Raw genomic sequence first — 23,650 nt, 5'->3', positions numbered from 1 at the left:
AAAGTAAGATAGCTGCCCTGAATCCCTGAGGATATGTTTAGTAAAAAAAAAAAAAAAAATGTTGGTATTTGAGTAGCTATTACATTAAAATACAGGCTTTCTTTTCCTAAGAAATCAAACATTTTTCAAAAGGTCATCTTGTACATACAAGAGTTTAAATGGCTCTTATCTCAGGGCTGTAGATAGTTGTAAATCTTTCCATTCCTTCAATACCTTTGAGGCACCTGGAGAAGGAGGGAAAAAAAACGGCCTAATTTGTCTCCTGCCAACTTAGCAGGAGCAACTGCCAGATCTGGATGACCTTAAAAAACAATCCCCTGCCATTTATCGGTGTTATTAAGAGGAATTGTTCTTGGCCCGCTCTGTCTCTGCTGGTTGTGGACACTTAAAGGTGCACTTAGCGTCCACAAGTACACAAAAGAAACACAGCGTATGCTTTTTGTTTTTTGGTGTTTTCACGCATCCACAAAACTTCAGGGTGAGCTGCATGTGTGAACGCAAACAGACACATTTTTCACTCCGACTTTGTCCAGAATATTTCCTGCGAGGCCCCTAGTAAATTTTCCATGTGAAGTCAAGGTGAGCTTATGTGAGAGTGCAGCAGGAAATATTCAGGAAAATTCACAATGATGTTTATATCCTGCAACCAGCGCACAGTCATTGACCGTCCACTCTATGCCATAGACCGTAAGCATGCGATCTCCCTATTCCCGCGTGATCTTGTAGTTCTCATGGGATTTGTGTACAGCTGCTCATGACGGCGTTCAGATTCCAGAAACGTGAAAAATATGTTAGTTGATTTTTTATAGGTTCCCCCCCCCCCCCCCCACCCCCACAACTGTCTCACAATGCCCTCAGGGATCAGGACCTCAAAGTTGAGAAACCAAAAACACCAACCACACTTTCCCTCCTGCTGAATCCACTGTATGTCACACTACACAGTGCGACATTTGTCTTCCCCTAATTTTTACATTACTACAGATAATAGTAAATTTACACCCATTGGTTCTCTGTGCGTGAAAGGTCAAACAAAAAAAAATTAAAAGGTCAGCCCTATTGGCTTGTTCAAAGTGTGTGTATAAGATTGTGTGTGTTTCTGTAAAGACTGTTATTGTGTGTTTGATGAACACTGTGGCCAGTGCCTGAGGTCAGCAGGAGTAGGAACATCTGTCCATGAAAGCCCATTACTGACAGTCTGAAGGACAAATCAAGTTTTTGGCCGGCTCAAACACCTATCAGAATGCAGAGGGCAGTGTGTGTGTGTGTGTGTGTGTGTGTGTGTGTGTGTGTGTGTGTGTGTGTGTGTGCAGGTGTGTGTGTGTGCAGGTGTGCATGTTTGAGTCCATGCTGAGGTGAATTTCATTTCTGTATTCAAGCAGGTGCATGGCCTTGGTTATTGCCTGCACGTGTTGTCGTTGTGTGTGTGTGTGTGTGTGTGTGTGTGTGTGTGTGTGTGTGTGTGTGTGTGTGTGTGTGTGTGTGTGTGTGTGTGTGTGTGTGTGTGTGTGTGTGTGTGTGTGTGTGTGTGTGTGTGACAAAGTGTGTATGAGTTTGTGTAGTTGTGTTTTAGCCAGAGTAAGGCAGCCAGCAGTGTTTGATTACCGCCCCGTTAAGAAATAATGGATTGCACAGTTTTTCGCACTTTACCCACTCGATCTCTTGCTGTCCTACACACACACACACACTCCCTCAATTTTCTTTCTTTCTCACACAAACAACTACTTTAACTCTTCTCACAGACACACACACACACACACACACACACACCTTTACACAATGTCCCAGCATATTTCCCTGCTCCTCACAGCTGGGCCTGAGGAAGCGGTAGTGACATATGGGCGAGCCAGCCTGCAGCATCGCTCAACTCAAGCTGCCAAGCCGAACAAAAAACACCCTCCTCCCTCTTCATATCAATGACACTCCCTTCCCTTCCCTTTCCTCCTTCTCTCTTTTCCGTCCTCTACCACCATGTCTCCCCCCTTCCCCCTCCCTAACACCACTGTCCCTCCTTCCACTCCTCTCCCTCAGTGCCAGGACCGGCTTCTGCCTCCTGCAGTGTGGCACAGTTGTTTGCGTCCGTCTAATTTTATGTTATAATTCAAAATCAGAATTTGGATCGATTGCAACCCTGCCCATTACAACAGCCGTCACGGATGCTTTAATCCATCAGGCGTTCAATTTACAATTCAAATTGGATGGAATTGATTGCTGCAGCACTTGTTTCAACATCGCCAAAAACATGGCCCAGAAACAACTGCAGATAAGACTTAGACTCGCTCTTCTTCATTCATTGAACTCTTTTGTGATAAAGTGTTGTAATTTACTTTTTTTTGTGTGTACCACCTCGTCTGCAGGTTATTCGGTCGGACAACAGAGAGAATGCTTTTTTTTATTTCGCTTTTTTTAAAGCAGGAAACGATTCAGTTGAGTGCACACGTCACAAAGCTGTATGTGCATGTGCTATTTATCTCATGAGTATATCCTGTAGTAAGTGGTAAATGGACTTCAGCTTGTGTAGTGCTTTTCTAGTCTTCTGACTAGTCAAAGTGCTTTTACATACAGGTCACACCTATACATTCACACACAGATGGCAGAGGCTGCTATGTAGTGAGTCCATCAGAAGTATCTAATCCATTCATACACATTCATAGGCTGACGCTGATGCAGCGGGAACTTAACTTCCTGAAGTGTCATTCCCAACGTTACATCGGACATGTGCCTGCAGGACCTTCCGGTTGAGGGACTACCGACTCTGCCGCTGATCCCCATTCGCCCACAGTTAAAACGGTTAAAGTGAAGACAGGCTTAATGTGCTAACAAGTCCATCTGGTCTTTTTTCCATCCAAATTTTGTTCCAGAACAAGAAATCCTCCCTCTACATGTGGCTACAGTTTTACAATCTCAATGTCCAACTTTCATTTAGCAGATACTTTTGTCCGAAGCAATTTACACAACGAGTGAGGATCTAGAGAGGAGGAAACAGAAGTGCAAACAAACAGCTTCAAGCCAGATCAGACACAGATACTTGTGGTGGAATTTCTGTACCTATGTTTTAAGATTTAAGTGTACAAACATCATTATGTTTTTTCACTGTTCTCTAATGTCAGTCAGACCTGATAGAGTTCGGCTGTGACTAGAAACCAAGGACAGCTTAGTGTGTCAAGGGTCTTCCCCTTTATATCTGCATGTTTGGTAGACTTAGTGTCTGTTCCAAATTGTACTACACAGATTAGTTTAGGTCAGTGTGACTCTGACGTCAATAATGTATTTTCTATATATGCAAAGCCTGTCGAAGAGTTCGGGAGAATTGGCATAGCAGGGACACAGCATCAGACGTGTGCTTGCTACTCCAGCTCTGCTCCGGAGTATTCTTGTATGTATAAGCCATCTGAGTCAACTGAGTCTTATTGTGTGAAGTCAAGTCTTAATAATTTCATCAACAATACCGACAGGAAGGTTTATGGAATATTTTTTCCCTTTATAATCAACAAAACATGAACAGCTTCCACATCAATATCTATCAACTGGAATGTCCTAATCGTCCTAAAATAACATCCTGAAAATCATTATCGTCGCTATATCACCAACAACATAATCACTTGCATCAATATCATTCAGTGTGCAGGTGTTAACGAAAGAGTTGGGTCTTTAGCTTTTTCTTAAAGGTGTAAAGGGGACTCTGCAGATCAGATGGAGTTTGGTAACTCATTCCTCCACAAGGGGGACTTCAGAGGAGAAGGAGACTTAGGGCCCTGTTGTGAAGGTTGGACTAGGCATCCGTCATTGGCAGAGTGTAGTGGGCGAGAGGGAGTGAAGACCTCGATGAGGGAGGTCACGTCAGCAGGAGGTGTTTTAACAGAAAAGTCCTCAAACATTGGGTCAAAACTTGTCCAAGGTTGATTCCCAATGGGGGACTGGGTATACTTGGGTAATATACTGGGTAACCATTTGTTGCATGAGCACTATATATAAATGTATATAGCCAACTTTAGTCAATTTTAAACCAAGGGATTCTAGTAATCATGCCATCCTCAGACACCCACAAAAAATCAGAACTTAGTGTACTATAGGATTCATGCTTTTACCTCATTACCTTCTACTCCTGCACTACTCTAGGATTAAAATGTTACATTGACAAGACCTCTGTACATGCCTCTGTATTTAAAAATACAAATACATTTGAAGCCTTCTCTGACCTTAAGTCTGTTTGTGGTTTATTCTGTCCAGTGCAGGGTAATGGATCATGCAGCTTCTAGACGGCACCATGCCATGCCTTTTAACCAGTTTATTTTCCTTGTGATAAATCGGGCTCTAAATTAAAATGTTCCTTTAAATTTATGTGCGAGGTGCAAGTGCACCATTTGAAGTGGTGAAGAGTCTGTGTGCTATAGCCTATTGCTGCCTCTCTGTGGGTGCTGAGTGCAGGCCTGCCAGCTCCCTGTGCCCACTCATGGCAACCCCAGAGCCGCTGTTATGTCATGTTTCCAGCTGCAGACCCCCGCGACATCGGACCAATTAAATCCTTCCACACGCAGAGCAGAAATAGCTGCCAGCTGTTTTTGCCCCCTTGCTGGAGGAGGAGGTGGGATACTTCTCGGTGGGCTGATGTGTCAGGGTGGGGTCGGAATGCATTCTGGGTATTTTTTTTTTTTTTTGCGAGTTAAATTGTCAGTGATGAATTTCACCTGGCAGGGCAGCAGGAGGGGAGCGAGTGAGTGGGCTTGTTTCTGTTCAAGTGGATGTGAGTTCGGAAAATTACCATATTTAGCGCCTTGTATTTGGGTGGCATTGACATCTTAATGGCTTCTCAAGAATGTAATTTTTGAAGTCTTGTGGATTTCAGAAAATTCTAGCTTTTAATGTGCAGCTCATGTCATAAAATACATGCTTGCACCTTCTTATTTTGATTCTGGTATGTTAAGAGAAAAAAGAGGATGTGTTTGGAAAAGAGCAGAACCTGTTCCTCCGCGTTCCAAAGATGTATTTTGTATCCATCTCACAACTCGTACTGTAGGTAGAAGATGCCCATTTGTCTCCTCTGGAATCCATGGCAACAGCTGAAAATGTGGACAGAGAGAGATAGAAGCATCACTTTAACCCTGCTGAAAATCACTACTATTCCTTCAATAACGGCAAAACCATTCAGCGAGATTACCTGTGGTCTGAGTTTGCTACTCCTCCATACTCGCCTCCTGAATCCTTTTTCCCGGAGTCAGAGCTGGCACCGCACTCAGCCAGGCGTTATGAAACCACTTTACTTATCTCGTATGTATATTTAGAAACACTGTAAACCAACATGGTCGCAGTAAAGCTGCAGTCTGTTACACCGGCTTTAAAACGCATTCCTGATCAATGAAGAGTTCATAGAAAGTGAGGGTAATTCAGGTTTACTGTTATTCATCGGCACTAAGGCATATTCAATTAGATGAACAGAGTGCTCGGCCACTCTGCGCGGCTGTTCCCAACGTTAATCTGGCAGAGGGAATTAAAAGAGGGTTAGAGGAAAAAGCTGTGTGGACTGACAAGACGTGTATTTAAAATGAAGCAGGATGCACTAAGAAGGCTGGCATAAAGATTGCAGCTGTGTGTCTAATAATTTCACTCCAGTATGAGGGATATTCTAATTAGGCAATGTGGTGATTTAAATACTGTTAGAACATGTACGTTTTATTCACCCTTTATACCATCATTGCTTCCACTCTTGTATCTGCTGGTGTCTTAATCCTTTCTAAGAAATACTGCAAATCCTTTAACAGGGAGGTTTGGCAATGTACATTTTTATGTGACATTTTTTATTTCCTATTATTATTAACTTCTTTCTGTAGAAGAGAGGAAACAGGCACTCCAGTTATTTGATCCATAAACAGTTTCTCAACAGATATTTCTTGAGACACATTCACGGTAGTCTGTATAAAGTTAAAGTTCTTTTAAAGGGAAAAAAATATATCAAATATAAAAGGTTATAAGAGTTAACGATCATTGTCAAAGAAATGTTCACAACATCAGAAACCTTTTATCACAACACAAAGTCACAAAAGTACGCTTTCAAGACATGGCAGCCCTTAAAAAAAAAGTAAATAACTGGTATGAATGGGCTACCAGGGCTAAGCTCCACCTTTCTTATACAATAAAAATGAGAAATGTATTCTCTAACTAACTTACACAACAGATTGTTTTAAGTTTTGATGGAGCCTAGAGTAGCAACCAAACCTCATAGTAACAAGAAAACACATGCAATGTCTCTTAATGGGCTTAGTTTTTAAATAGCCTCAACACTGTGTCAAGCGCCTCCATTCACTTCAGTAGGCTAAATGAGTGGCAGGTCTAAGGGCCCTTTGATTTGCTGATCTTTGGGGTAAATTAAATCAACCTACAGGACACCAACTTCTGAACACAACACAACTGTAGGGTTACAGACTGCAGAGATGCCAAGACACTATAACATCTCTGAACAGACGTGATCTATTTCATTTGACATTGTTAACTAAAAACGGTCACCTCTTTAGTTAGAATTGCTGCAAACGCCAATTCTGTTAGCCCACTTATTGCAATAATATTCCATTATGTGTTGGCATCAAGCTGATGAACTAAGATGAACATCCCAGACCGGTCCATCTGTGACAAATTTCTGCCCCCTATGGATAATAATGCACCAGCTGCCAGTACAAAATACAGTAGCAACATACATGTTTTGTTATGACTGATATGGACTCTACAGAAGTAATAATACAGTTAGTTATTTGACTGAAAGGTGGATGAGTTGTAGCTGTTCGCCACCTTTTTGCTTGTTAATAGATTTGTCGCAAGTTAGGTTGAGATAGCATTTCCAAGTAGTCAACGGCCATTGTTGGGCTTCATAACGCCACATCAGAAACCAATAGGTGACATCATCACAGAGACGAAATCCACATTCTATACAGTGTATGCTTCATAATGGATTTTTACCTTTAACTTTTTCCACTTTTGTTGCTGCTCTTGGCTTGCCAACGTGGTTCTTGGTGGGATGCTGTGTAAGCGGTAACATACCATGAGTCCCATCATGAATAAAAGTTTGGGCCCGATGCATATGGTGACCTGAATATGACACATAAAAATGTAGATTTGCTAAATCCTTTAGATTTCTTTACAAAAATGTGAGGAGTTCAACTTCAAGGCCATCCATCCAGAAGTAGATATTATTTCAGGTTGGCAGTAAAGGAGAAAAAGATAGAAAAATGTCTGATAAATGGCTCAACCTCCTATTATGTAATTGCCCCAACAAAAGAGAAAGTCAGTACATTATCATACACACTGTGTGCATACTTTCGCCGGACTCATAAAGAATGGATGCAGCTTAATATATTTTTCATCACAGAGGTTGTACTGTAATCTCATCACAAGCAATATTGTGGTACCAAAATAGCATCGTATTACAATGCATTTTTTTTATTTATTTATTTATTTATTTTTTTTGCACTTTGGTTGCATGAGCAGTAAATTAGAGAGTAATCAGATAGGCGGTTGATTTACGATCCTTGTCCCTGATTAAGCTGGATATAGAGACTCATAAAAACAAGATCCTGATACATGATGTGAAGCATCTTCTGCAAGGCTACTTCTGACTAGATTATTGTATTAGAGATGTGCATTTATGTGTGTAAAATAATGGAGTGTGTGTGTGAGGTTTATGTGAGGTGTGTGTGAGGTTTATTTTTGAGTGTGTGTTTGTGTTGCCTGAATCTTACTACTATTTTATAAGTGCAGATGTGTGTCCATCAAAGTGAGGCCACATGAAAATTTAATGCTCGTCTTCAAGCAACTTACATTCTCCTCTACCAAGCTACAGCTCCGACACACACACACACTCAAAAATAAACCTCACACAAACACACTCCATTATTTTTCTTCTTAACGGAGCTCCTTTGGAGTGAGTGGCACTCTGTTCTCTTGTGGGACATATGGCTCAGTGTGACCGGCCGATGTCCTTCACTGTTGTTGGCATTGGCCCAAAGCCCCCCCAGGCTGCACGATCCTGCGCTGCTCTGCAGTTAGTCCCACCTCCTGACACCGTCTCTCTGTGTTCACACCAGCTCTTTTATGTCCCGATGTTGCATTTCTGTGAGACGCTACTCTCAATAGGACACATTCAAAGGCACAGCAGTATTGTATCAGAGCACAAAGAAGGCTGCATCATTCCGATATATACTCTGTGACTTTTTATCAGTAAGGATACACAGAGGACAGCGACTTGAGTTCCCTTTCAAAGGACTACACCTGTATCCATTTTTTGTCGCCCTGAATCCATTAGTCAGCGTTTGCTAAAGCTGCATAAATGGATTTCTGGCCACTTGGGTGCAGATGAACACCACAACAAGCTGAAGAACAAATCCGACACGTAAACACTCTGCAGCCACTTTCTCAGGTCCATCCATTAGCTGAACAGCTTGTCCTGAGAGGGTTACAGGACACTGGAGCCATTCCAAGCGGACATTGGGAGAGACGCAGGGTACTCCCTGGCCAGGCCGCCAGTCAATCACAGGGTAGACCCAAAGAGGCAGACTACCATTTACACCTTCACACCAATTTAAGGATGCCAATCAACCTCATGTTTTTTAACCTAAGAAGTGAGCTAGAGAACCTGTACTTGTTTTTATCCACAATGTCAGACGCATTCATTAAACTATATGTTCATTATGTCTATTTGTTACTATTTGTTCATTATGTCAACTATTTGTTCATCATGTCATGCATAACAGTGGAAATGGGCTCCATTTCCACTGTTATGCAGATGACATCCAGCTTTACATCTCCACCAATTCAATCACCACTGAAACCCGCTCTACCCTGACAAACTGCCTCAATGAAATAAAAACATGGATGCACACCAACTTCCTGCAAAATCAGACATAATAATCATCGGCACACATCACCCCTGTCCTGCAAAATCGCCACTGGCTCCCTGTCCCTTACCGTATCCAATTCACAATCCTTCTCCTCACATAAAGCCCTTAACCACCAGGCCCCCTCCTACCTCACGGCTCTCCTTCACCCTCATACTCCTGCACGCAGCCTCCGTTCTTCAAAAGCCAACCTCCTATCTCCCCCTCTTAGAACCAAGCACTGGGGGGACAGAGCCTTCTCCATAGCTTCCCCCTCCCTATTCTGGGAGCTCACTCCCTACACACATTCAACACTGCACCGACCCTCCTACTTTCAAATCACTTATCAGAACTCACCTCTTTAAACGAGCTTTTAATGTATGATTGTGATGTATTTTCTGTTTTCTGTAGTTTACCTTTATTGTTGTTATCTTTATGATTTGTGTGTAATTGTTGCAATGTCTGTTAGTCTGTCCTTACTGTGCTGTTCTTTCTGTTTTTAACTATTGTACAGTGTCTTTGAGTTTTTGAAAAGCGCTTATAAATACAATTTATTATTATTATTATTATTATTATTATTAAGATTGCAGTGTGCAGAGACGTTAAGTCCATGTATCCATCGAATCTATCAAGTTTTTCCAAACACAAGGCTCCCCAGACATCCCATTCTCAGACGTATACCAGCTTTTTTTTGGGGTATCCCAAGACATTTCAAAACCAGATCTCTCCAGTGTGTTCTGAGTCTACCCTAAGGTCTTCTGATAGTTTATAAAACTCCAAAAGGAAGGAACCCTGGAAGGATCCTACTCAGATACCTGCACCACATCAGCATGCACTTACCAGAACTCTGAACTTCTTACTCCCTCTCTGAAGCCGACCTCTGCCACCCTGCAGAAGAAGCTAATTTTAGCTGCCCGTATCTGCAAATCAAATCCTTTTGCTCACTTCCCAAAGGCTAATGACTAGATGTAATGTCTTAAAGTAGATGAACTAGTAGATCAAAAGCTTTTGTCCTTCGACTCAGCTCCCTCTTCACTCCAAGGGGTTGGTGTAAGTCTGCATATCTGCTGACACTGCACCAGTCAGTCGTTCTCACAGTCCATGCGCTAATGCTGACCCTATTTCAAAGTCAAGTCTTCAACCCCAAATGAGCAATCGCCCTATTTGAAAAACCTTACTCTCAGAGGTGGAGTTGTTGCCCCTCATGTTGACTTTTCAGACTATGAACTGCCCCATTGCTTGCTAGATGCTATAGTTTAACTACTATGCTAACAAAACCACATCTTCAGCAAAAAGTTGAATGGAAACCGACACATTCCTTCTTAAAACTACACTTCAAGATCCTGTTGTTATGTGGTTGGTGTAGGTGAAGATGCTAGCAGCATGTAGCAGTTAGCAGAAGCCAGAATAACTGGGTAGCTCAGAGAGTTGACAGACAAAACAGCGGGGGGATTTCCGCATGGCAAATTCATTTCACAGTACTTAACTATGGGACCATACAACGCCTGGTCTCCAACGCGATATCTTCATTAATCATACATAAGCAGTGGAACATGACCGTAACCTTCACGAACTCGTCAATGATGAGAGTCCTCCCTCAATCGGAGCGTGCAAGATTGGAGTTAGAGTTTAACAACCCTTGTGCAACACAAGACCATATCAAGGAGCAGGCCCCATCATGGCGGTTATGATACAGCTGTAATACTTCACTTTAGACTTTCACACTGTCAATGACATTTACTAAAAGAGTTGATGACAAAAGAAGAATCCTGGTAGTGAAACACCCAATGGGTTGACCCAATGGGTGGAGGGTTTTAGAATCTTGTTTTAATTTGATGCAGTTAAGGACACCAACACTGACTACCATAAAATCTGGTATATGAGACACACTTCACTTTTTTTTTTTCATCTAAGAAGACTGGGTCGTATACACCATTCAACTAATATACCAGTATAAAATGCTGAAAACGTTGCTGGGGAGAGGGAAGTCTGGGTTGACTTACTGCGCCTGCTGCCACCGTGACCCGACTGGATCAGATAAGCGGTAAAAATGGATGGATGGATGAATGGAAAATGCTGTCACGCTAGCCGCCATGTGCACGTGTGCTAACCACTGCGCTACCGACACACCCCGATTAACTATATGTTTTTAACCATAAACTAATAAGCTTTGTCTGGTACAATATGTGGTAGAGGGGGTTGTACTGGATTGCATCAGTGCATCTTATGAAATGGCCAAGGATTGCATTTTTTCTTTAACTGTACTAACCAATTGTTTGCTATTTACACATCAAACAGACTCAGAGCAACATTCATATGGACAACAAATTGCTGCCAAAAAATCTATTATAAGGAAAATGGTTAAAAATCCTCAAACACTCATATGCTCAGTTAATTTAGTAAGCCTATCTAAAACGAATGCAGTGTTATACAACAGCTTTCATCACAGTGTGCTATTTTGAAAGAAAACTCATCTTACATTTCTGAGTCACTTTATATGTCTGTGAGATTTTGTTGCCGTTCTGGGGCCCAGTTGCCGGCAAAGTACCATCTTTGGTGTTCAGTGGAGATTTATGGTCCTGTACTTTGGAGTGTACGCTGTATTTTCAGAGTGTTGCTGTGATGTTTCAAAAGCATGAGCCAGTGTTGCTGATTAGTGTGGCACATTCTCCCATTTACTCTCCCTCAAGTCTCACTTTTATGAATTCAGGGATTGTGGGGCCAAATGTGGCCGAGCTGTGAAATGTGGTTTATTTTTTTCTGTATAGATTTTTTATTTTCTGTGTCTTCAGATCAGATGTAATGCATCATACAGTGAACCGCTGCTGAGGAGGACATCTTAAAATTGTGTGTCTGACATTATTTATTTTTCTTTTATTCAATAATCTGCAAAGACTTAAAGGGATATGATGTAAGCGGTTTCCTGGGGGTTGTATCTAACCCACAAATTACAGGAGAACTATTATACTGATCTGCAATATTTTAAAGAGATCTTTGGGCCATTTTTGCCTTTATTTGATAGGACAGCTGAAGAGAAACAGGAAGCGTTGGGAGTAAAGAGTGGGCGATGGCGTGCAGCAAAGGGCTGAGGTCGGATTCGAACCCTCAGCCACTGCAACGAGGACTACAACCTCTGTACATGGAGCGCACAACATAACCTCGAGGCTATCCGCGCGCCCACGACCTGCATTTTAAAACATACTTGTTAAGATGTTGGATGTCCTTTCTAAACCTGGGCTAAGTTCCAGATCATGAGGTTTACGTCTGTCTGTGTATTCCGCAGACCAATCTTACAGCTTCTCTGAACAGCTTGTTTCAACAGTTTCAATACAAAACGTGAAACATGCTGCACAGAGAGTCTATAGCTTTTGCTGATTTCCTGCTCTTGTCCCTTGTCTGGCTTTTGGGTAAACAGTGTCCGACAAGACTGGTCAGAGCTGACGTCAGGTTCTGTCATCTTCTTACACTGGTACAGTGCCTCAACTTCTGCACAGGAGACGAGGCAACGTTTAAGGACGCGCCCAGCACGGGAAGCTTTCAGAGACTGCGGTCATTAAGGGACGGGGGCCTTAAAGAGATAGCAGCTGAAATTATCCGTTTTAGACAGAGGGTAAATGGGGCTGAGGTCAGAGTTTTCATGGATGCCAGTTTAAGATAACTTAGCCGCCTACTTGGAGGACTATGGCTTCCGTACATGGAGCACAACCTAACTGCTAGGCCATCTGCCCCCACTTTCTTCTGATTGGCCAGCTCTCTGGAGGGCAGGACGCTGCAGGGCTGCCAGGGGAGGGCTGCTCTCCAGTGCCGGGAGAAGAGACCTTAAGACATTTCAATGGTCTACATACATATACATGTATATATCGTGGGAACTGTTGCATGATTTGCAGATCAGGCCGTTTAGCGCCCTCTGCAGACTCTGCATATGTTTACCTCGTGATCTGAAACGTAACCCACTGTTAGTAACGACATCCAACATTGTTCCATTAAATGTGAGTTTTAAAATGGGGTTCAGCATAATGGGTCAACTTTAATCTAAAGAAATGACCTCCTGGCAAATAGATGCTGAAATACATTTTGCCACAGCTTCTCTCCACAACTATTAGTCGAACAGTTTGCAGTCATAAAGCAAAATGGGAACACAATGGTTCTTCAATTGCATCAAAAACAAGGAGAAGAGTGTGAACCTCTTGTGTTTTCATTTTCTGTACAGAACAGGATGCGGTACTTCAGGAGGGTCTTTTCATGTACTGATCTTGTGCTCTCTCTCGCTCTCTCTCTCTCTCTCTCTCTCTCTCTCTCTCTCTCTCTCTGTTTGCAGGTACACCCTTTGCTGATGCGCGAGCGGCGCTCAGAGTCCCAAAGGAACAAGCTGCTGCGGCGGACAGTCAGCGTTCCTGTTGAGGGACGGCACCATCCTGAGATGGGTGAGCAGAAACACATTTAAGACTTACTGACTGAGGTCGTAGTTGAGCTCCAACAAACTTTTATATTCTTAGTCTCACTTTTTAAAGAAGAAATCAAACAGTATCAAACCCAAGGACGCAGGTTCCTTATTTTATGAAGTTTTACTCAACTTCTCCTTTTTGGTTCTTTTTGACTTTTGAATTAAAGCATCATTGTCTGCACTACTTTAGGTTTACTTTGTAAAATAATGGGATCGTTGCATAGCAACGACAGTGATGTAAAGCTCTTTGCATCCTTTGAGCCATTACTCTCTCTGTTACTAACAACGCTCCCAGCCGCAGTCTGCATCTCAGCAAAGATAAAAGCATCCCATCTGATCACAGCTTTAGGCAGCTGTTAGCTTTCTTACAGACTTTATCTAGCTCATCTTTTGTGTGCAATTTATCTTTTAGAGTGCTTTCAAATGATATTTATTCATTGAAAACTTGATAATCATACATATCTTTGAGGTTCTGAAGTTTTATTTACGCAGCCGTCATGTCTTAGTGGCTCTCCTATCTGCTTTTATATTGCTTTTCCGTCCTCTCAAACTCTCCTCTGACTGTGAAGCTGACCATCCGATAGCTTTCTTCCGCTGTTTGTTTTGCCTGACTCAGTCTCTCTGGGGCTCTCTACAAATGTCCCGCTCAGTTTCTTCCTCTTCTGTCACCCTGCACCTCTTCGTCTCACTCAGCTATTTTAAGGGCCTCCCTCGCGACATTTTCTGTCTATGAATCTGCCATCGCTGCCACCTCAACAGTTGTGCTGATTCATCTGGATAAATGTTTCCCTCACTTTCCTTATGAGGGGCTTTCTGACCACAAAGCGGTCAAAGAACTGACACATCAGTTGACGGGGTCCCCGCCAAGTTTCGACATCTGCTGACAGAGCAATGCCACTTCACATCGCCCATTCTGAACACATTCACATATGTTAGCATGCTGCTACAGGCCTAAATGTACTGACACCATGAATGGTGACGACGCCCAAACAGCCAAAAGTGAAGAATGGGCTCCGAGCAATTAGTAATTATCAGATCAACAAAAAAAGCAAATAGAGGTTGTCATAAGTTCACAGTTAGAGATGGAGTCTACTGGGAGACACATGACCTGTTTAATGAAATCCATGACATCTAACACTTCTCCGATGAAGGTTTAATGAGGATACTAATTCACTGTGAATAAGAGATTAGTATCCGCCAAGATTGTTTAATGATTCATTATATCAAAATACATTACGTCATCTATTTATTCTGAACTGGAACGATGAGATGTTTGGACTTATCTTAAACATTTTGGGTTTTGTTAACTAACAGCATTTTTAGTGCTGCTAGCATCCACAGCATCAATTTCAGAGCGCTTCTCCCCGCCGCTTACTGTTGAAAGTTGTCTCTTGGCGCCGTCGCTTGCCTGGTAGTCACTGTTAAGTCTGTTTTAAATTGCTCTGCATGCATTTGCTTTTATTCAGAGAATGTTTTCAAGAAAATATAAAAACAATGGAAAGGAATCATGTCCTGGCATTAGCAGCACCGCTACTGTAGACCTGGAAACTTTAAGTTAGGCTCTTGAGCTCTTTAAGTTGAACTTTTTTCAACTGAGAAGGCTGTGAGCGGTCTGAGTAATCATGGATGTTTTTTTTTCACACTTAATGATAGAAAATAGGACCTGTCAGGGTAGAATCACCGGAAGTGGACACGGGCTCTTACACCCAATTCACACATACTCCGTGCGCGCCGCGGTCCGTCAGCGCCACGGTTTTGCTCCGTCGGACGGCTCGCAGCGGAGCGCACCCATGACACATCACAGGAGAACTACAAGATCCCACGGGAATAAAGAGAAAAACATGCAAACAACATGTTGCTTTGTCTTTCTGAGGATGCATTGTTGTTAATTCGGTTCCTGTTTTGACGTGATGTTGATAAAGTGATGAAAAATACGATTGCGAGCCCGCATATTGTGTTTTATTTTGAAATTGACCAGATGCTCTGTGCGTTTCCTTGTCTGACTTTCTGTCCGGGCTGTCATATTCTGTCCAGCTTGACGCGTGCCTGCAGCGTACTCCGGCGAAAAGTATGTGTGAATTGGGCTTTAAGGTTGAGTCTTATAGGTGGATAGTTTTTCCCGTTGGGAGATTAATTGAGGACTGGAAATTAAGAATGATATCACCCACAAAGTTTAAAAAAAAATGTTAGGCTTTGAGACAATATTCTTATCTATTGGATGAGGAGGCTGGTAGCTTAGATTAGCATAAAGGCTAGAAACTAGTAGCAACTGATAGCCTGGCTATGTTAAAAGAAATCAACATTATTTAAAATATGAGTTGCTGTGTCCTAACAAAACCAGGGGCTCGAGACCTTCTCTTTTTAAATGCTGTGATAAAATTGACAGCCTTCTTCTTTGCAGTGCTAAGCGAAGCTAACCTGGAGCTTTGGGTTTTATAATGACCTCACAGACACATGTTGGTCCTGTAACCTTTGGATCTATGTATTTTCCAAATTATAGAACAATGTATTTAGAGTAACACTTACTAACTGTATCTCAAAGGCTCAGCCCAGTGTGAAGCTGAACCAGAGTAAGCGTGCTCTCAAACATCGTATTGATGAGCTTTGTAATCGCCCCAATCTCTCTCTTCTCATGGCTTTATGATGCGTTCCATTTGATCTTGGAAGTCGGGGGGGTTTCCAGTCCCTTATCTCATCAGGAATTCCCACAAAAGTCGGGACTGCAACTGGGAAACTCAGAGGGACTTCAGTAGCTCAAAATCCAACATGGCTGCTGCACGCATCAACAGTAAAGTTTAAGCTATTCATGTTTATGTGTAAATAAATCAATCACACTCATAGTATTGTCCAAGTTCTATCTGTGGACATGCTGTCAAGTTAGCTTCATGCGCATAATACCACGTAGTGTGTTGTTATGTCCGTTGTATTAGCCCACAAAGCAAAGGTACTCCTGGAGGCATACATGTTGCTTGCCCGACTTGTTGCCAACTCGTAACTGGAACACCGTCAACTCGGATGTGACGTCATTCCCAGCTCCAACATCCGACTTCTGAGGAAAATGGAACGCACCATTTACGCGAGGAGGATTTGCGTCCATGACATTATCTGTTGTAAATATCACCGCCTTCTCCAAGAGTGTCTGTTTGGTAAAGCCCTGTTCAAGGTATGTCTTATTTTTTCAATTTTTGTTTGAAGGGTTGAGAAAGACGGACACAAACATATCAAGCTTCTGCTCCTTTTCTTGGTCTCCGCACAAATCTTTGGTTGTCTAAAATCGAGTAGTAGTGCCTTTCTGAAAAATACATTTATAAGTAGAGACACTGGAATGCTGTTGCAGACACTTTTCCTCACTGGGGAAAAAATAAAATAATCAGTACAAGGCCTTCGCAGTAGTACGACATACTCAATGATCTTGTACAACCCTTAGTTCATAAATAACAAAATTCAATGCATTTCATTCTGGAGGGCTGTATTTTCAAATAAACCTCGTACTCAGTATTAGAGGCATGTTCTGCCCACAAGTGAAGTGACTTGGCAGATACAGAGTGAACTCGAGTCCCGGGCTGATTTATGTGTCTCCCTTTATTTAAGTAATTGGATTCAGTATGCTTTTAGGGTGTTCATATGCGTCTTAACTTGGCCTTCACAAGCTTGTTTTGGAGACATGTAGGAGTCTGGATCCTCTCTGAAATTGTGAATGAATTGCATCTTTTCAAAAAAAATTGAAAGACACGACCTCGCTATCGTCAATAGAATAAAATTGTGACAGTTCTGAGTATTCCCATGTGCCAGGAGGAGATTAAACTGCAGAAACTGCGGCTGCCAAACGCCCATCCATGTGTTTATGACAACATTAATACATCAAGCTTGATTCACTTTTCATAAACGGGGTAAAGACGGCATTTTTCACAAGATACTGATGAATGTCGACATCTTACTAAAGCCCCAGCTGGATACCTGATGTAGTGACACAGTCAGATGGAAGATATCTGCGATTAGTCAAACACATAATGCCTCACTAAGTTTTTTTTTTTTACACCTCTTACGCTGTCAAAACACATCAAGCCTTGCACACACATCCATTTTCCATTTTAGTCCACTTCTGTGTACCTTTAATGTTCCAGAAATCATTTTAAAGTTGAGGGGGTAATTAACGTATAATGAAGACATTAATTTGGCTTGATAATTACAGTGCAGCATAAGCATTTTATGCAAATATGCGGCTTAATTAACATTTCATGATTGTGTCAGGGGGAAATGGCTTTCCTTCACTCGACAAAAAACTTTCTTTTCTTTATGTTTATTTAATGTTTGGTCCCAGCACATTGTTCCTTTTTAAAAGGATTGCATAAAAACGTACAACATTATTGTACTTAATACTAGTGTTGTAGTCGAGACCACAGTAACCGAGACCAAGCCATACCCGAGACCAGAGTGCTCAGAGACCAAGACAAGACTGAGACATTTAGGGATCGAGACCGAGTAAAGACCAAGACCAAGGCAGGGCGAGACTGATCTCAAGTACTACAACACTACATTACTCACAGCAATGAAATGTTATAATACATTCATAGAATGGTGATTACAGTTTTCTGAGGCCAATCCCATTTATTAGTCCCTTATTATTAATGAAATGATGTAAATTCAGCTGAAGTGTGCATGTATCCTGCAGACTTTTTCACAGTCCAACAATAGACGTCTGACTCAGAAATCTTTCTTTGTTTCCGTCTGTCCTTCACATTTCTTAAGACCCATTCATATGTTTGACTTCAGCTGCAGGGGGCGTATTTCTGAGGATCCCAGTGCAGTGTTGAATGTTAAGATGTTCAGATGAGGAATGTCAAAGGTAGAAATTAAAAGAAAACTTTCAAACCTTGTTCTCTCAAATGTGGCAAATGCAACTGTTTTACCTTTGCTGCAGACCAGTAGGTCTTGACTTCTCCAAATACGGCGGCAACTCAGAGGCACAGCTTGACCCACAGCAGCCAATCGGGTGTTTTGTTTACTGAAAAACAGCCAAGCGTAGCCAGTGGAAGCACACCGATTGACTAAAGTAAAAACCTATCACAGACCGAAAACGCATCTGGTGGAATTTAGGGGTAAAGCTGTATGGATGAATAGCTCTTGTTTATTGGTTTTGAAACAGGTATACTTGAACAGATGGTGCACTGGTCATCATAAAAGATAAATGGCCTACAGTACAGTTACTTAAGACTCAGGCTGGATGGATGGGTTGTGGACACTTTTCAGCTAATTTCCGTAGCATTGTGAGGTGAACAGTCCTCCATACTTTAATATATGTTGCAGTTAGATGCACATTAGGCAAACAAAAAAAAAACAACCCCCTCTCTCCCTCATTAACCTCTCCAAAATGGGACGAGATAATCCCCTATTAATGAATTTGGGCTTTAATGCTTTGTGTTCAAGTTGTAAATTGACTTCATCTCGCGTGCTCTGTTATTGAGAGAAACCTTATTATCTGAATGACTTAGCCGCAGGGGGAGGGAAGAAAAAAAAAAAACAGCACTACAAAGCCGATTGGTTGTTAAGTTGGGCTGAATAGTTTTTCAGCAAAAGCAGTTTTAAACGGACGGTGACTTCTCCTCGGTTTGTCCTTGTAGGCCTCTCTTATTCTTTGAGCCGTCTCAGCTTAACAGACCATTGTGATGAAGCAGGCTCGGCTGAACAATCGTCTGACTGCCCTTTACAACGTTTGACCTTCACAGGATACTTCGGGAGTGTGTTGGAGAACGGATGTTGTTGTTTTTTTGGACACTCTGCGTCTTTTATTCCCTCTTTTCTTTGACGATTTGAATATAAATAATGCAGCATCAGCATCAGTATGTGTAAATTCTGAACCTCCTCCTAACCCTCTGCTGCTATTCTCCTCATCCTGCATTTCCTATTCTGCCTCACCACGCAGCCTGTACCCTGCCCCCCCGTCCCGTCCCCCCTTCACCGCAGACCTGACACCATCCCACTCCACTCTCCCACTCAACAACTCCCTCAGGCTACATGCTCTCCCTCCCTTAAAATGAAGAGGATAAAAACGCAGAGACAATAAATAAAATACAGAAATCACATTGAAAAAAGGTGTTAGACTTTCTGCTGTTGTTAGCGTTGACGAGCATCATGAGTCATTCCAATCTGTCAGCTCACAACAAAGGGAGAAAGCAGATTCATCCGCATTATTCTAGTTATTGTCTAAAAGCAAACTTTCCTTTTCAACTACAAAGTAAACACAATGTTTGTCTGCAGGTACCGATTTAGGTAATTCCACTTCAGACTTAAGGAGCTAATATATTGTACCTGAAACATGATGACATCCTGAGGTATATCTGTGTAAGTTCTCAGTCATCCAGGTCATGGTAAACTCGAACCTTGATCCAAAGGCAACGAGACTGGTTGAAGATCTTGACGTGTGTATGTGGAGCTCTCGCTGCGCTGTGACTGGGACATCAATAACATGCTGTTGAGAAATCAATATGAATATCTTGACGTTGGCTAATAACGTTTGTATGGAGCTATTATTGTGGCAAAACTATTTGAATATGCGTACACAGATCCACAAATGCGTAAGTAGATACAGAAATGCACACACAGATCCACAAATGTGTAAAAAGATCCACAAATGCGTAAACTAATCCGCAAATATGTAGACCAATTCTGAAATATTTACTTATTTATTAATGGCAGTGAACTTTGTCAGCTGTAAATCCTGAAAATACACACAAATGATCGCTTACAACTGAGGCGGACCTCTCCATTGGCTGTCATTTTACACGTGACTTTTGCAACACTCCCCACATTAGTGGGGTTTGTTGACCTGAGCTCAGGCTCACAGGCTAGGCTGCCAGTCTGCGGTAGCACCCAGTGAGTTCAAGATGGACATTACTGAGCTGGATAGCTGTCGTGGGTGCAGTTTTACTGAGGAGGCTACGATGGAGGGTCCATTATAGTTTGCGTTTTTGAAATTTGTTTCCTGTACAGTGCGGGCAAAGTGGTACGCAGCCTGGCAGCCTATAGCTTGTTAGCCTGAGCTCAGGTCAACAAACCCCACTAATGTCTTTGCAGATCGTCAGACACACATTTGCAGATATGTGTACGCATCTGTGGATCTTGCACGGCAGGAGTGTTGCAAAAGTCACGTGTAAAATGGCAGCCAATGGAGCGGTCCGCCTCAGTTGTAAGCGATCATTTGTGTGTATTTTCAGGATTTACAGCTGAAAAAGTTCACTGCCATTAATAAATAATTAAATATTTCAAAATTGGTCTACATATTTGCATATTAGTTTATAAAAAATATGTAGGTAATTGTTTGTAAGTGTTTTTTGCTACCTGTTTCTAGCTTTTAAACTTTTACATATAAAAGAGAGAAAAAAACAATTGTGATACACGCTTTCTGATTTAGTTTAATGACAACAAACTTTGATGAAGAGGCGTCAGGCTTTGTCAGTCTATCCTGCTGGGTTACTAATGCTTACTGCATGTGTCTGTATATATCAGGCGGATTTTGAGATGCACTAAAAGCAGATTAAATAGATTGAAATATCTGTTTTTATAACCAAAAACTGAACTTGGTGTTTGTGTGCTACAAAGTTGAACCATCTGGTACAGAGAGTCTATGTCTGTTTGGGATAGCCTGTACTTGTACCTGCAGCTGTACTTGAGACATTATTGGCTCTTACATGCCCACGTTATGTGAACACACTGTACTGGGTTGAATCTGAAGATATTACATGGAGACCTAAATTACTCTCTGTACTTTGGAGCTTGAAGGAAAGCAATAACAGAACCCAACAGTAGTATTATTAAGACATATTTTGCCTGTAAAATCACAAACATAGACATGGATTGATAGCTATAGAGGCTACACAGATTGACCTGCTTTGAGAATTTTTACAGATACATAAATATATTAAAGGCAGCTTGGTAACTTTTGAAAACTAGCATGATTTTGAAAGTAGCATTCCCTCAGTGCTCTGTCTGCATCCACCCCCTCCCCTCTGCGCTCCCTCAAAAGCCACGCCCCCTCACTTACATGCACGAGCGTCGTTTCTCCAGAAGCGGACCTCAGCTCATCTCTTACATTGTGTAGAAACTACGTCGTTTCACGTCTCATTCAGCGGTAAGTAAACTCACAGTATAAACTCTGTCATCGGTGACGCTCTTTGAGTGTGGGCTCGTGCACGCAAGGAGGTAGAGAGCGAGCAGGGAGACAGGGAGGTCTGTTATTGGTTCATCAGATTGGTACCTCGTGGCAGACATTGGTCGAAGTTTTTACAGGCGTACAACTGCTACAGATGACGGATTTTCTTCATTCCTTTTTCAGAGAACACGAGTTATTAATTTCTGTCAGGACCGAAAGACAATTTCAACCAGAATCTTTAAAAAAGTGGATCAGGGAAAAAATTACCAACCCTGCCGTTAATGAAATTATCTTTATGGTAATCAGTCAAAAGAGAGAGTTAAAAACTAGCACGCCTACACAGGGTGAATGTTTTAAACTTTGTGTGTTTGTGACAGCGCAGGCATTCGTCTCACTGAGCCTGTAAAGCCATCTGTTCACTAACTCTAGTGGTACTGCTGTATTCTAACTTTAAATTCACTTTCTGTATTATTTCTGTTTTCACATGATTGCACAAGTATTGAGCCTTGCACAGATGTATACTCAACTTTGATTTGAGGGCTCTCTGCTGCAGTTGGCTTTCATGTCTGTCGCCCTTAATGTGCAGTAAAATTAAAGCAACCCCGCAATGTGCACAACTCTTGTCTTGTTCAGTCATCACTAAAAAGAAGCTGCCAGCACATTCTGACCGTGTTGCCCTGGATTTTAGGAGTCTTAGCGAGGCCTGGCAGGCTGTCAGCAAGTTAATGTAGATGTTATATTTTCTACTCTTACTTTCCAAAGACCCGATTGATCGATCGAGTAGGTCATGGAAAAGTCACAAAGGGATCTCTTGCTGCTTAAATCTGCCTTAAACTGCACGGTGAAGACAATCTTGAATAAAAAACAAAAGTGTTATAGTCCATTACACTGGGTTGAAGACAGGCATAATGAGCTGCTTCAGTGTTTGGAGATGAGAGTTAATTATGACAATAGAGGTGTTTTAATTCAATGTGAGCGGTGTTACCGTGCAGGGCGACCGTTCATAAACCTTGTGATTCAGTCGCAAAAAAAAAATCCTGGCCCCAAGAAGCCGGGGCTGTTTCCAGAGATTTGCTGAATCATCTGGCTGTCTTGCCTTTGGAACTGCAAATGAATACAAATGGTTTTGCTGCACAGTGGTGTTCGACTTTTGATGGACGTGGACACAGAGGCCTCCCGAAAACAAAGAGCAGCACTTTATGAAGCTGCCTGTCCGCTGGGCTGGATCAATGGACTGTCTGAGTAATGCTGCACTTTGCTAAACTCTTTTAAATGCACTGGATGTTTCACTGAGTTGCATATTTTAGCTTAAACAAACACGGAATCATTAGCATACTTGAAATAAATAGAGTGCTTCTCCTCTGAAGGTGGGAGAGCAATTGGAGGAGTTACAGCAGGATTCAACAAAAAGCAAAGGCTCGATGTAACTTCACCTACATTATAAAGGCCTTCCTGATGACTCTTTACTAAAATGACAACTGATAACTCTCATAGTTTACAGGTTACATCTACTGAGTCCAAAATATTCGTTTTTAGAGGTGTTCCTCACCATTTTCCTCCTTGATGCAAATTATACCGAGACTTATCCGTCTGACACCAGCGGGGAAGAAAGATAATGATTTGATTAACTTTAAACAGCTGTAAACCACCGAGCCTGCATGAATGTGGTGTTATTGCTTCCATTGTTGTAAGAATGAACGATCAATTGGCGCACCCAGTGGCGATTTCAGAGTCTGTCGAGGCCTTGAGCAATAACTGATTGGTGGCCCCTCCAGCCAGCGTTCATCACCATTATGTTTGCCAGTGCCCCGACGTTTCCTCATCTTCCTCTTTTGTACACTTTCTTTTTTTCACTGTGATATTTAGCAGGGCGTGGAGAGGGAGTGCTGTCAGACGGGGCCCCCCTAAGGAGGTTTCCCGACAGTCATTGTGAAACGTGCACATTTGGAGCCACTGCTGTGGTTTGAAGTTTTGTCAGTCAGCCCTTGGGGGTCCTCCTACTGGTCTGGGGCCCCGAGCTTGTCGCCAAGCAGCACCTCTAGTTGTTAAGTCCTGTCTCAGGATACTGAAGGATTCCTAACTTAAATAAAGCCGAGTTATCCTGTGATGGGAAATGACTCGTTTCTGTTGTTGTAGTCGGATAAACGTCACGCTGTCTGCTGCCGTTGATCTTTCCTCCTCTATCACAGCACTGTTGTT

At 42.2% G+C, this 23,650-nt stretch overlaps 1 protein-coding gene across 13 annotated transcripts in view; it reads left to right on the top strand.

Annotated features, from left to right (window-relative positions):
- The window catches only part of syngap1b (synaptic Ras GTPase activating protein 1b), a 180,699-nt gene that overhangs the window by 59,493 nt on the left and 97,556 nt on the right, over window positions 1–23,650 (top strand). For all 13 annotated transcript variants that reach the window (XM_065958271.1, XM_065958263.1, XM_065958261.1 and 10 more), the window contains exon 3: window positions 13,177–13,282. In XM_065958271.1, the coding sequence (XP_065814343.1) occupies window positions 13,177–13,282 (106 nt within the window). The remainder of the gene's footprint in view (window positions 1–13,176; window positions 13,283–23,650) is intronic.

This window comes from Labrus bergylta, chromosome 8 (assembly GCF_963930695.1).
Source record: "Labrus bergylta chromosome 8, fLabBer1.1, whole genome shotgun sequence".
NCBI lineage: Eukaryota > Metazoa > Chordata > Actinopteri > Labriformes > Labridae > Labrus > Labrus bergylta.
Note: the sequence above shows the minus strand (reverse complement) of the source record. Positions and strands in the feature narration are given on the sequence as shown.